This window comes from Triplophysa rosa, linkage group LG22 (assembly GCF_024868665.1).
Source record: "Triplophysa rosa linkage group LG22, Trosa_1v2, whole genome shotgun sequence".
NCBI lineage: Eukaryota > Metazoa > Chordata > Actinopteri > Cypriniformes > Nemacheilidae > Triplophysa > Triplophysa rosa.
The window spans coordinates 13,931,901-13,946,479 of NC_079911.1; the positions used below are offsets into that span (position 1 = coordinate 13,931,901).

At 37.6% G+C, this 14,579-nt stretch overlaps 1 protein-coding gene across 4 annotated transcripts in view; it reads left to right on the plus strand.

The window, feature by feature from the left end:
- Positions 1-14,579, plus strand: part of ntm (neurotrimin) — a 243,128-nt gene that overhangs the window by 224,027 nt on the left and 4,522 nt on the right. For 3 of the 4 annotated variants that reach the window (XM_057321258.1, XM_057321257.1, XM_057321256.1), the window contains 5 exons: positions 1,526-1,651; positions 10,425-10,556; positions 10,807-10,927; positions 11,864-12,015; positions 14,060-14,095. In XM_057321258.1, the coding sequence (XP_057177241.1) occupies positions 1,526-1,651; positions 10,425-10,556; positions 10,807-10,927; positions 11,864-12,015; positions 14,060-14,095 (567 nt within the window). The remainder of the gene's footprint in view (positions 1-1,525; positions 1,652-10,424; positions 10,557-10,806; positions 10,928-11,863; positions 12,016-14,059; positions 14,096-14,579) is intronic. The other variant, XM_057321259.1, reaches the window with a different exon arrangement.

Below are 14,579 nucleotides of genomic sequence, written 5' to 3' on the forward strand. Positions count from 1 at the left end.
GTTTCTAGCACTGTTTCACTACCAGAGAGATGTTTCCTATATGAGTATATACAGTAAATCAATAATGTAGCTTAGGTGCACACAGTATCTTCTATTTTTAAATGATTTATACCTAAAGAAAAAACAGTTGCCTCATGGGGGCATGTTGTGATCACATGACCAGCTGAATAAATAGTATAGAATAACACAGCATATAACTGGCACACTAATTCTTCGTGTTCAATTCTGTCAATTATGTAAATTATTAAAGGGATAGTTCATCCACAAATGAAAATTCTGTCATCATTTACTCACATTCTTATCATTTCAAACCTGTAGGACTTTCTTCTGCAGAACACAAATGAAGATATTTTGAAGAATATCAATGGCGAACCCATTGACTTGCATTGGTTTTGTGTCCATACAATGTGTTCTGCCTTTGTCATTTCATACAGGTTTGAACTACCCCTTTAAGACAAATCCACAAAACCCTTTTCTTAAAGAACACATCATGCCCATCTCGAAACAAATTCAGTAAACTGCACATAAAGGATTTTGGTCTATTTAAACAACAGACATTTGATTTCTCTATCTGACAACATCTGTGACCGTTACAAGTAAATCTTTCACACCCTTTACAAAGTAAGCCATCATTTCTTCTCCTGAAGGGAGGATGTCGAAACCCTTTACAGCAATTCCCTGTTGAGTAACTAAATAAGGTATTTGTAACATCTTTAGTTTTGCTGAGTTGTGGAGTTTGTGAGATCTGCGAGGCCCTCAAAGGCATGGATTATGGCTTTTTCTGCAGTCTCTTTAAATTGTGTTCAAAGTGCAAAGACATCAATAAATCAAACTTGTGAAATTGGCAGAGTTTGCATTTTTCAGCACCAAGTAAAAAATAGGGTGGGATGAAGGTTTCATGGCTATTCTGTAATAATTGTTTGACAGATTTGAAACGAAAGAAGCCCAAAACAAACAAACAACATTTTTCTCTTTAAATGTTGAAAGGCCGGGTCCCGGGTACAACTGAAGGTCAGCATTCACAGCACTTTAGTTTCAGTCTAACATCGCAATACCATGCATATTCAATGTGGTCCACTTGTATTTTATAATTAGATACAGAACATTTATATTCCATTATGAACATTATTATCAGCATAACAATTTGAATAAAAGCTAAAATGATAAATTAACATGAATTGAATAATTTCTTAGCATGTGGTATTACCCCCTTTTGCTTAAATGACAAAATGCTCTCCAGCTGGCATGGAAATATGTGTGCAACCTAATGATCCATGTTTTCCCGGCTTTGATTTGAAAATGTTCCAAAGAGCATTCCAAAGTGGGCTTCTATGGAAGCAAGAAAATCTGACCTTTGGTATGAGGAGCTGACACGGTCAATGCCAAAAACTGTGCTTGCATTTGACTCGTGACCGTAAATATTTTATTCTTTCAACGCCACATCCTAAAACATTTAACCTATTTCCAGGTTTAGGGGTGTATTCTGATTTTTGGACTGATCGAAAGTTTCCTGATGTTCTTGCAGTTCCTCCAAAGATTGTCAACTTGTCGAAGGACCTGGTGGTGAATGAAGGCTCTAACGTTACTCTGATGTGTCTGGCGAATGGCAAACCAGAACCTGTCATTATGTGGAGAATGTTATCACCTTCAGGTAAGATGATATATTTTTAATGCGACCACAATGCACAGTGTTTCTCCAGCTCTGCTGATGTAGATCAATGCACTTTTTCCTTCATGATTTCACTAAATACTGCATTTTCCTCCTCTCTCAAGCATGTGGAAGATAACGTATCTCATAATCTCATTGAGGGCTATGTCTGTGTGTGCGTGTTTGGCAGTGTGCGCACATCTCTGAATGTGCTGAAAGAGCATGTTTACGTGCTCACTTGTGTGTTTTGTATGCATGATACGAGCTAAGTGGTCTGTTTTACTTATCTCCAGGCCCCATGAACAAATCAGCTCCGTTTGGGCTGTCTGCTGCTCTGTTCTTTTTTGCACCATTTCACTTAATCAGGGAAAAAACGGCATCTTAATGTGCTGTGATTCGTGGGGTGCAACTGGGCCGCTGTACCTGCTTAGACAGACCCGCTTTCTTTCTTTGTGTTGTTACAAGGATCGGGTAATTGAAATGTTAATGTGACAGAGAACTGACTGCTCTGGTTTTTTTTAGAAGATAAGTGAAAGAGTTTGTGATGGATTCCATTATGATACAGTACGGATGTCTGGCCGGGGCTCTGGCAGCTCTAAGGAATTAAAGATGAGCTGTCGGAGCCGATTTAGTCAAGTCAGTTGGTCTTGTCGGACCACAGGATCAACCTCTTTTTGTTCAACATTTAGTGGGCGGGGACTGCGCGTGTATGTTTTCAGTGTGAATATATCGATTTGAAAGCAATAATTTACCCATTTAGTTTATCGCCCTCGTGTTATTAAAACCTATGTGACTCATTTTTCTTCCTTAATACACAACTGGAAAAGCTTTCAATTAGAAATAATAATTGAAGCGTAAGTTATTACAAAATATTTTGGATAAACCATTTCTTAAAATAATTCTTTATTCTTAATAAACTAAATGCAAATAAGGCTTTACTTTGTCTTTAATATGCTGACAAATGTTGGCATGAGTTACATTACAGTATTTACAAATGCCATGTTTTCATGCAGTTTGATCAATTTAACACTTCGTTGGCTTTCGAATCTGATCCGCTGTGGTAAAAGCGTTCCATGATCTTCAAAGAGTTGGAAACCGAGAATCTTGATGGTGCCGGAATCAGCCGGAAGCGATCCAAACAATGTGTGAAACTTAATTAAGCCACAGACCCCCTGTGAAAAGCTCTTAATATCTCGATAGCACCAGGATTTGTTGTCTTGTCTGCGTTTTCACCGCTTTTCAGATTTCCAATTCGACAGACAGAGAAGGCGTTGACGTAAAGCACAGCTGCTCCCCTGAGCGTTTACCGCACTATAGTCGTTGAGATTTACTGCAGCGTTTCCACATTGTCTCAATAAAGGCCTGAAATAAGTCTGCCAGTCACACTTAGTTGTGTAAGTACACATCTCCCACCTTTAAATGGCACTTCACTCAAAGCTCTACATCTTATTCTTCCGACTCTCTAAATAAACCAAGGGATTCGGTGATCCTGCAGTCTGACGTCGCCCGCGTGTAACTCTTTTCTAGATTAAGATCATAGCGAGCGTATTTCTTATCTAGAGCTCAGTCTGGAGCAGCTGAGGCCCGTCAGCCGGGTTTATTAAAGGAAAAAACAATGTTATTTGTGTTAAATACAGTAAATTACCGTTTGTTTAGTAGTAATTTAACTTAAAGTAACTTAGAGTAGAAAAAATCTGTTTAATAATATCTATATTTTTATTTTGTGAAATACTGTATGATGTGTTAGAAAGCAGAATAAAACCGTTTTTTATATACTGTATAATATAAATATTTTAGTGTCCTCTTTTTTACGTTTGCATGTTATGTGTTTTGAGGTTGCTTTAAATGGCTCATTTGGATTAGGTACTTTAAATGGATTTGGATATTATGGAGGATCATAAAAATGAGATTTTGTTCTAAATCTCCATATGGACAGGTGTGCTTTCATGTTTTACGCTTGCCAGCGACTGGATAAGCTCAGATTGAACCAATGAATTGGAAAGTGCACATTTATAGACGTTCTGTAGATGTGTGTCTTGGCCTCGGTCAAGCATAATGGGTCAGGTTTGATGGTCTGGGGTTATTATGGATGCCTGAGCATTGGGGCATCTTGTCCAAATTCATGAAATCATGGAGGAGCAACCTTTACAGTCTGACAAATCAGCCATTCTTTTTGGATAGCTGAGGATTCATGTTTAAATAAGATGGTGACCTCAAGCGTGCATTAAGGCCCAGTAGTAACTATTTAGAGCAGTTTGGACAGTCGAGTCTTTTGATCATCACTAAGCCAACTTCTCTATAGGAAACTAAAAGGCAAGCGATGCAAGCAACATGGGAAAGCTTGTCATGTTCTTTCAGGATGAAATATTTCAGCGTACTCATTCATGCAGAGGCTTCTGGATATTGTAGGATGCCCAGAATATGCCAACTAGTACAAGGTGTCCAAGGTGGATATAGTTTAAAGAAAGATGAGTTCTGTTAAACAAGGATATGCTTCAAAATTTCTATATCAAACAGTAATTACTTTGTGAGCGTAATTAATTGTTAAATAAATGAACTAAAAACAACAGATACTGTAAAAGCAGATGGTTTTGTGGTCTCAGTTGGTTAGGCTAATACAGTGTGTTGGTTTAAGATGGTTTTAGGAGCTTGATCAGCTTAAACCAGACCTGCAAACCAACTTAAGTGCATTTGAACTGTTGTTTTTTAGCAGTGAGAAATGAAACCAATGCTCTAGTTCAAACAGCCTTCGGTGTATGTGTTTTACCCAGAAACCCTTATGTGGACCTTCCACTTTAGTGATTTATGCTGCAACTCCGAAGATCCAGAAAAGTTTGGGATATTTGCTCCGGAGACACACTTATTAATGCATTTTATCATTTTCTTTGTTCCCGTATTTGCACAGAAGATTATTAGCTGGCCCTCAGGGCACAGGTGAAAAAAAGTTTTCTCTATAGCGGTATCGAAGATTAAAATAGTGTCCAACTTTTAAGGGCATAAAACTGCGATATCATTTGTGTTTGAATATTAAAAATTTGTCATAGCCTACTGTTATATATCATGGCTGTTTTCTTCTTTAGATATTTGGGTTTTAACACCGTGGGTCTGAAAATGTGCTGTAAACTGTAGAAGCGTCAATATTTGTTTATGCTATAATCCTTTCATGAATTGTATGTATTTTATGTATTCATCTTTCATACTGGATATTTGAATAACAGCCAATATCTTGCCTTCCACACCGAACATTTCGTTTATATTTAAAAAGGAATTATCAAACCGGGATATTAATGTTATTATCCCCTGAGTCTGTCTTATAGACATATTGCACACTTGAATGAAATCTGATGGTCTGTGTGCCATTTCTCTTTCATGTGATCTGAGCAAAAGCCTTCGGTGGGGAAGACTTGTTTACTTATTTTTCAATTCTCCAAGAAGGATATTCTCAGAATCCCTTATTTTCCCTCTCTGTGTAAAGTCCAGCAGGCTGAAGATCACAGAAAGCCCGTTTGTGTTGCATTGTGGGTATAGGAGGAGCGAGCGTGTGTTGTTTTACCGTCGGGTCAATAACATCGCCATTTTATTATCGCTACTATTTAATCGACATGAAAAAACATTGTTCTTAATGAACGTGTGCGTCCCAGGAGCCATCGCTATTACATTAGTCAGAATTAGAGTTTTGGTTCAGTGCGAAACACATTGTGTTTATTGAGCTGTGATTGTATTAATCCTGTTTATAAGCGTCTACGTAATGAGGCTGCGATGTGTGTTTGCTTTCGACAACTAATTCCAGCAACCAAATGATCCGCTTAGCCGCGGCGCTAACTGCTAAAACAGTTCTACTCCTCTAATCTCTCTCTTTCTCCCGCCCTTCCCGCTTTGCCCTGTGCTGACTCCAGTTATTTTTGTGAAATAAATACATTTGGATTGGGGTTGGAGATTGATAATACGCTAGCTCTGCATGGCTTACAGTGTTTCTGAACAATAGCTTCGGGGGTTTAAACAAACAAGGGTCAAGGAGATATACTGTACTGCTATGTGGAATTGGAAAGTGCGCCATGCTAATGTCCGCCGCTGTGTTTATTTTTCATTCGTTTTAGTCAGGATCATGTTGTGTGTCTATCAAATCGAATACGCCATCATCTCATCACATGACCAAATTTTTCGTCCCCGTGCACACACACGAAAGCGTATTTCGACATTAGTAACAGATGTGGCTATCACTTCTCATTTTTAACTCGCACAAAGCACTGAAGGCCCCAAAGATATTTGATGGCTGAATCAAAGCTAGCCTGTCAAAGTTAATTATCTTTACTGACACGAATATCAGTTGAATAAAGCCAATACATATCCTCGAGGCATATGTGTGACTCATACTATCTGTTTGTTTTTCTTCAAGTAGATGATACATGAAAGGTTTCTTTGTGCGAGGCATAATATGTGATTTTTATGTCAGTTCACAGATCTGCTGTTTAAACAATGAATTGTAACATCAAGGAATTCATTTACTAAACTGACGCCATATTGAAACAGTGGGGAGCGAAGCACTACTGTAAATGTATCCAGAAGTATAAATGTTATCACAGTGCACCTTTACTCAAAACCAGGGCACAATACCCACAGTGTTTTATAACAGAGATGTGTAATCTATCTTCATATACTGTAAATGCTAAGCTTAATGTATGTGATTATAAAACCAACAGACTGCAGGGATCTTAAAGGTGCTGTGTGTAATTTTTTGTAGGATTAACAGAAATGCAATATAATATACATAACTTTATGTAAAGACCTTACATAATGAAGCGTTATGTTTTTATTACCTTAGAATGAGCTATTTCTATATACTGTACATACAGCGCGGCTCCCCTTACATGGAATTTGCCATGTCCTTTCTACAGTAGCCCTAAACGGACAAACTCCTAAATACGTTATCTCCTTCGGCAAAGAAGTGAAGATGTGACGACATCTTAGCCCTGTGTCAGCTACTGTAGTGCTTCGAAAGGGAGGGTAAGCGGTGGTATAAGCCGTTGGTTGCAATTCGCAACCTTACCACTAAATGCCGCTGAATTTCATACACTGATCCTTTAAATTAGCTCCAGTGACAAGAACCAGTAAGCAATCAGTTTGGCTTTTTAAAGTGCGACTATTACAATGTCCTGTGTGTGAATGTAAGCAGTCTGCCAAGTTGTAAAGCTGAAAGTGAACGAATAACAAAGTTACTGGCTTTGGAAAAAGGAGTCGACTCTGAATCACGCAAACAAGTCATTCTAATTTCAGTTCTGCGTCCCATTTGCGTCACTTGGTGTAATGCCCGCCTACGTTACATTTGCGACACTGCGATGCTGTACACAGCAGACTAGATAATCTGACCAATCAGATCAAAGTAGGCTGACAGAAATGAAGGGATTAGACCGATGAATCGCCGAACGAATCATTTGAGAGTCAGTCAATAATAACTGCCTATTATTAGAAAATGAACGTGTTTTTACACCTTGTATGTACGTAAACTTGTTGTTGGACACTCCATAAACCAAAGTAGGACCTTTAAATTCACAAAATATTTACACTTTAAAAAACATTCTGGTACTCTCTCTTTAAGAGTGGGTCTGACATCTATATCTGCCTAATAAATAAATCATTGCGTTTTAAATCCTAGTTTGATTGATAGAACCTTAGTGTAAAATGTATAAAGCAATTTTTTCTGTTTTTCCACTCCTGTCTGTGAACTTTGGCCATAAATATTATTGTGAAGACCTTAAAATCCACATGAAGTGACATTGTTCAAACATGCGATTTAGATTCCTGAAAGTAGATTATATGTTCCTTACAACTGTGGATTCCATATACTATAGCAGGTATGCAGGTTTGCGTTTGCCATGACCATATAAAACCAGGTGGCTAATCTTAAGACCCATGACTCATCAAAAAGTCTATTTTTATGTATTATGTAAGAACATGCAAAGTGGGCAGTGGAATATCACCCAAGGAGCCGATCGAATCGAGTGTTTCATTCGCATGCAGAACAGAAGTGAGATCCTCAATTCACCTCAGGAAATCAGGTGGCTCTGTAATGATGTTCCAGCCCTGGTGCTCGGGAGGGATCAGACAGAGGACCTGTCCCTCTTAAGATGACACGTTCAGCTGTGCCTGGATTGATTCAGCACCTTCCCAACTCGCCTTCTCTTTTCTCCAGGGCTTTGAGCTTGTGTGTGTGTGTAACAGCCCTGCAGTGGTTCTGCTCTCTGAATTGCTTCAGTACTTTACAGCCGTACAGAGTTGAGCTACACCAGGCTGAGTTCAGCTATAGGGTTAAAATGTAAAGACAGGACATTCTATTAGGTTTACAAATTAAGTTTAACACAGTTTAGGTGAGTTACAGATTAGGTTTGTAGCACAGAAGCAGGACATACTTTTGACTCTTTATGTAGTTTTAGCCACTAAGGGAGAAAATGATTGTTTTATTAAGCATTTTAAATGCCGTGTAAGGGCGGAGATGATCTGAAATAGCAGATACCACAATCATTAATTGGTGAGGAGAAGTGTCATTCAAATAAATGCATAGCAGCACGCTAAGAACAATACCAGTAAACTAGATAAAGTTTTTAGAACGTAAAGAATAAAAATGATAAAAATACAGAGGAACAACGTTGTTGGGAACACTTTAAGAACTCTTTTTTCCAGCTCATGAATGCTAAAACATTGACAGACAATCAAAATGTATTCAAATGTACATTTCTGGCAAATTTCTGAATTTGGCTCTTTATGCTTATGCTGCTTATGCTTTCGTGGCTGTTTTTCCTCCGGTTTCTTTGTAAAACATAAAGCAACAGCAGGTCATCTACATCCATCTTTGGGACAGTGGAAGTGCAGCGCTCAAGCTTAGAATATACAGTACATAATGTTATAGTCTATTTGTGTAGACACCAGTATACAGTATTGGCCAAAAATGATATTCATTCACTCCCGGCAAAAAATTATACACAAAACATGAGCGAAGACATTGCCCAGGAGAATGACTACAAAATATAACCACGAGAGAGGATCAACAAATATTAATAACAGGTAAAATTGTAGTCAGAGCCTCCTTTATTTCCTGTGATCTTTTCTATTTTTTGTATATTTGAATAAAACTCATTTATATTAAAAGCAATAAGTTATTCCAGACTTTTTCTCAGACACAACCCAATGGTCTACCAGTTGAACTACAGGGGTGACCCGTGTACATTTTTCGCTCAGGAGGCACTTCATTTTAACTTGTGATACTGTACATCTGCAGATCAAGACCTAGGCGTAGAATTGACTGACACTTACAATGCCATCAGGCACCATGAATATACAAAAGCAGCTGCATTATATAAGAAATGCCATTCGCTTTGACACAATCCTCCATGGCAACCGTGAAACCCGGAGCCCCGACGTCCCATTTTGTCAATCTCTGCGTTGATGGACGGTTTACGAAGCACCTGATGCCAAAGCATCACATTTCCTTTCTGTTGAACTGTGTAGCAAATACTGTCAGTGTAGTTGTCATACAGCTTAGCCAATCCTTTACAATGCCAACTGCGTGCGCCTTCTTTGAGAACCATCAAACTGAACATTTGAAGAGCTTTTTAATTCTTATTCTCTTTTTCAAGGTTTGGTTTTAATTGGGCTGTATCAAAAGTGTGAGAGCGTTTTAACAGCGAAACCACAAAATAGCAGTATACATGACCCAATTTGAGCACATTTTACAACGATGCTCTTCAGTTCAACGAGGTTTGTACCATGTTGATGTATAATGAGCTTCTGTCTCCAGAGTGCACTGTGACACTCTTTATCGGGTTAAAGAAACTGCCTCTTTCTCTCTTGTTAACAGCCCATCCCAGGTGTGAGACATTGTCTTTCAGAACATTGTTAAGTGAATGCGGTGTGCTATTTTGCTGTCAGAAACTACATTGGGAACATTATTTATTTATTTAAGTCAACCGCGTGCTACTCCTTGACGTTGAGAACTGCATCACAAGGACTCTTTTTCTCCAGCGCTTTTCCCCAGTCTGGAGTTGGCAAACATGAAAAGCCTCCGTACGGTTTAGCGGTTTGACTCCGATGTGCATGCAAATACTTCAAAGCTGCTGTAGAGTCAAATTTGAATGGAATTTCATATCTCTAGCGTCGTCGTCTCTCACAATAGGGCACAGGTGACTATAAATACATCAGAGCACTGAATATTTCAGGGAATATGAAGTTAGCATTTGTAAAAAGGGCCATCAGCATATTCTACAGTTTTCCTTAAAGGAACAGATCGGCCAAAAATGAAAATTCTGTCTTAATTTACTCACCCTCAAGTTGATTCAAATATGTATAAAATTTCTTTGTTCTGTTGAACCCAACAGAAGATATTTTGAAGAATGTAGGAAAGCAAACAGTTCTGGGGCACTTTTGACTACCTTTGTCATTTATCCTACTACACACACAACAAAATGGCGCAGTTCATCATTCATAATGAAGTGTTTACAAAAACAAACATAAAAAATGAGTGGATGTGTACATGTTTGATCAACCAGTGAGTAGAACGACAGATTTCAGAATAGTAATGGTGTTCAGGGATCACTAAAAGGATGTTGATCGAGAAACATGTCCTGGATAAATCATGGTGAGCGACTTGATCTTACAGATCTTCTGATAACACCTGCAGATCCTCAGATGTGTTTTTGTCAAAAGTGTGCTGGGCGGACCTGCGGAGAGTGTCAGCTTTTACAACATACTGCTAAACCATATTATTGTCATTAACCTTTATCAGATGACAGTCTGAGCTCAGACACAGAGGTTCTGGAGATTCCCTTTATCACCAGACAGAGAGCGGGAACCTACGAGTGCACTGCCGCCAACGACATCGCTGTGGACGTGCAGACGGTCGAGCTCACCGTCAACTGTAAGAGCACAACTCAAAAGCTTTGATGTCTATAAATTGTGTTGTTTTGTAATACATTTCAATATAATTAAATTCATTGCATTTAAACCATCAGTTCACGCATTTGTACACTTTCAAATATGCTGGGTTATTTAAGGAATAAGGAAAACCAGCATTTTTAGAGTGATATGCAACATATTTATTGTTTGTTATAGCTTATTTTTTCTTGGCTTGCTAATGACTGATCACTTCTTTGGTTTCGTGTATTCAGACCCTCCCAGCGTTTCAGAAGGCAGGGATGTTGGTACGACCCTGGGTCAGCGGGGCGTCCTGCTGTGTGAGGCAGATGCTGTACCTAAGGCAGATATTGAGTGGTACAGGGATGACAGGAGGTATGACAACACTACCTGTTTATATCTTTGGTATGAAAGGTGAATATAAAATGATATGGATTTAACGATACTGAAGCAGAATTTATTTATGTGAAGTATTTTAAATAAAACATTGTCTATTAATATCTATAAATATTTGCGTGGTTACAACCAGTTAAGTCTTAATGCCTCACATTTAAGAATAATAGTAGAGTTATCAAAACAATGAAATAAGTAGGAGGATCATCTAGTTTAAACTAATTAAAATACATTTGTAAAAAAATATGAAATTCATACTTTATGACAATTGAAAGCAATTAAGCATGAGACGATTAAAAAACATCATTTCAGTCAAGGACGTTATCATGTAGCCACAGTATTTTGTCTGCAATATTTGAAACAAACTTTTGATTATTCATTCTTATTCATTGTTATATACTCACTAACTTCTTGTTTCAAACTAAATTGTTTTTTCCACAACAGATGTTTACAGCAACAGCTAGTGATTGACACAACTTCACTGTACTTTCTGTATCTGTCACATCCATAATATTTGTGTTGCTATAACAATACTGAAAAGCGAAGGACAAATACATTTCAGCAGTTGTACATGCGTGACATGATGTGCTGTCATATATTTCCTGTTTCTGACAGAGAAACACGTCATGTGCAGACGCCTTTGGCTAAAAAGCATCTAAATATGTTCTTCTAAATTGTCATTGATATGAATAATATGTTGTCGCAACGTTTTATCATAATTAAATGAGCACAGGCGCATGTGTGTTGCCGCTGACAGTAATTCACTCCTGCAGTCGTCTCTTTTAATGCCTGATGCCGTCTCAGTCCAAAATACGCAGATGCCGTCATAAATGTAACCTCTAGCTTCAAAGGAGGCTCTGATGGAGCATAAACACGCTGGGCCGTTTCAAGTTTCCCCATTTGCTTACTGTTTCCCAGGATCTTCAATGACTTAGATGGCATTGAGATTGAGGATGCCGGAGCAATTTCAAAGCTGACATTCTTCAATGTGTCCGAGATAGACTACGGCAATTACACTTGTGTTGCCATCAACAAACTCGGCAGTGCCAACACAAGCATCGTCCTGTATGGTGAGTTTTGTTGGCTGGATTGAAGCCACATAGTTTATAGAATGAATAGTATTTATACAATCTAAATACAGTATATACAGCCGAGGAAACAATTAAGAGACCATTCCAAATGTTCATTTAATCAGCATGTCTAGATGTATTCTGCCGTGCAAAGGCAAAAGACCGTAACTTCGATTTTGGTCGAAAATGAGTTATTGATATTTTAGGGATATTCAAGACGTCCTTCATCATGTACATAAGTATCTTGAGTCAATTTCATAGTTTTTTCGAGAAAATAATGTGTTGTCTTAACAGTAACTTCCAAAAGCCCCAAGGCAGATCACCGTAACACTAGTTACCGCTCTTTGACTTAGCATGCGTAGCATGATCACACATAAAATCAGTACAGTTCCCAATTAAATCCATATCCTACCTTTTCTCGTAACCCAATAAAATCCATGGCAATGAACGTCATCGAAGATGTTTAATCCACAAGAATTCTGAGCATTATTCCAACCTGCTGGGCTGGCGTTCACATAAATCAAATCGTCCTTTAGGCGAGGCAATTATTGTCAATGAATCTGTGGCATTGAACGAATCTTTGAAGTGAGATTCAGTGATTCAATGACCTATTCATAAACACAGTCAATGACTCGATATGTCACTCACTTAATTGCTTACTTACCACCCCTTACTGGCGGTTTTAGTTTAATATAAGGATCTCTTATTTTATCATCATTGCATATTTCTCTTTTGAACCTTTTTATTTAAAACACCATTTATTTTTTAAAAAGTAAAACATTATACAGGTGTTACAATAATAGTTTTGTAAATGGTGATCAGCAGCTGAATATTGATAATGTGGAAATTACTGCTTTTTGCCTTGGCGTGACTTCTCACTTTTTGCAGACACTACAAAGGCAGAGGACAGTAACTTCAAAATAGGGGTCAAAAGTCAAGTTCAAGCTCATGTTTTGTTAAACTACATAAATTTAATTACTAAAACATCTAATTGCCAGATTTCCAGTGTCCTACCTATAATTAATTTGGCTGGACAAATAAAAAACTTTAAAGTCATTTTTCTCAGTTTCGCACTCTAGCGAGTTAAGGTCTTTTGCCTTTGTAGGGCAGTATTGTGGTCATTCTAGTCCAGTGTCCGTTGAATTTCAACAAAATCAAACCTCAGGAGTGTAATAAAGTCATCCAACAGCAATGTTTAAAACTGACAGCATGACAAGACACATGAAAACTGTGAAATAAATTGAGATTACATAAAAAATAAATGTTGAACTTTTCCTAAATACATGTACAAATATTACTGTTGTATTGCTTAAAAGTGAATACAAACTTGTTTTCTTTGCTGTATTTGAGGTCTGAAAAAGAGCATCTTTTCTGTTATTTTGACCTGTTTCTCAAGTTCATTTTCTGCAAATCAATGCAAATAGAAACAATATTTTATTTCAAATTTGGGAGAAATATTGTTAACAGAATGAAACAAAAAATATAATTTTACCTAAACACATAGGCCTACCTATACATAGTAAATTCACAAAAACTAATTTTGAGATGGTCTCTTAATTTTGTGCTTTAATGGAAGCAAAAAATCTCATTTGGTATGTCTCAAAAGGGTCAATGTCAAATTTGCCTATTTAATAAGTGACCTAAGAAGTGTTATAGTTTATAATATTTTTTATAAAATTGTGAATTGTTCTTTTAACGACACAATGTTTCACTTTAAATATAATAAAATCATAGAAAAATATCATATCATTATATCAAGTTTTAATGTTTTTCTTTCCTTTGTATTTTCACGTAAACTCTGATTTCTGGAATCATAATGTACATCTCATTTTTCACTAAACTTGTTAGAAAAGTTGAAAGAAAACAGAAGAACTATCTTGCTGATAATGTTCAAACAATGCCAGTATGAATTTCCATATGGCAGTTTCTGACTCATGCAGCGATTAATCTTTGAGATTTCCACATGGCACTATCTCCAAGATTCTACCTCATTTGCTTTTGACTCATGTTTTTCTGTTTACTATGTTTATTTTTTTGCCGATAGAAATAATTGAACCCACTAGTTCGACGCTATTGCAAGGTTAGTACTCTGCATGGGCATGTGGCGGACGGCTTGCCTCCTCAAGCATGTTTCCACGTGTATAATAAGGAAATAAGATGGAAACATGGTTATTTTCACATCAACTGCAATGTGATGGGGAGAAGTAGTTGACACAGCACTCAAGTTTATTGGCGAGCTTGAGGCAAGAAATTTTCCCGATTCGAGCAGGGTAATATAATTGTCTTGCTTGGTCTGACAGAATGTGATTGTCAGATTGTAAATTGGCCACTAGCTATTCCTATTAAGGGGGTTATTAGCTTAAAATTCTATTTTGTAATGTCAATAATATATTTGGCACTTTGACTGACAGTCTCAATTGCCGCTTGGGGAATGGGGGGTCCTGACACGCCGCGTTCTGGCTTCAGTCACTGTGGGTTGATGAATGACTCTCTGTTTTCTGTATCCTGAACATGTTTCTCTTTTTTGTCTGTCACTTTATCCTATCTAACCCTCCTGCACCATG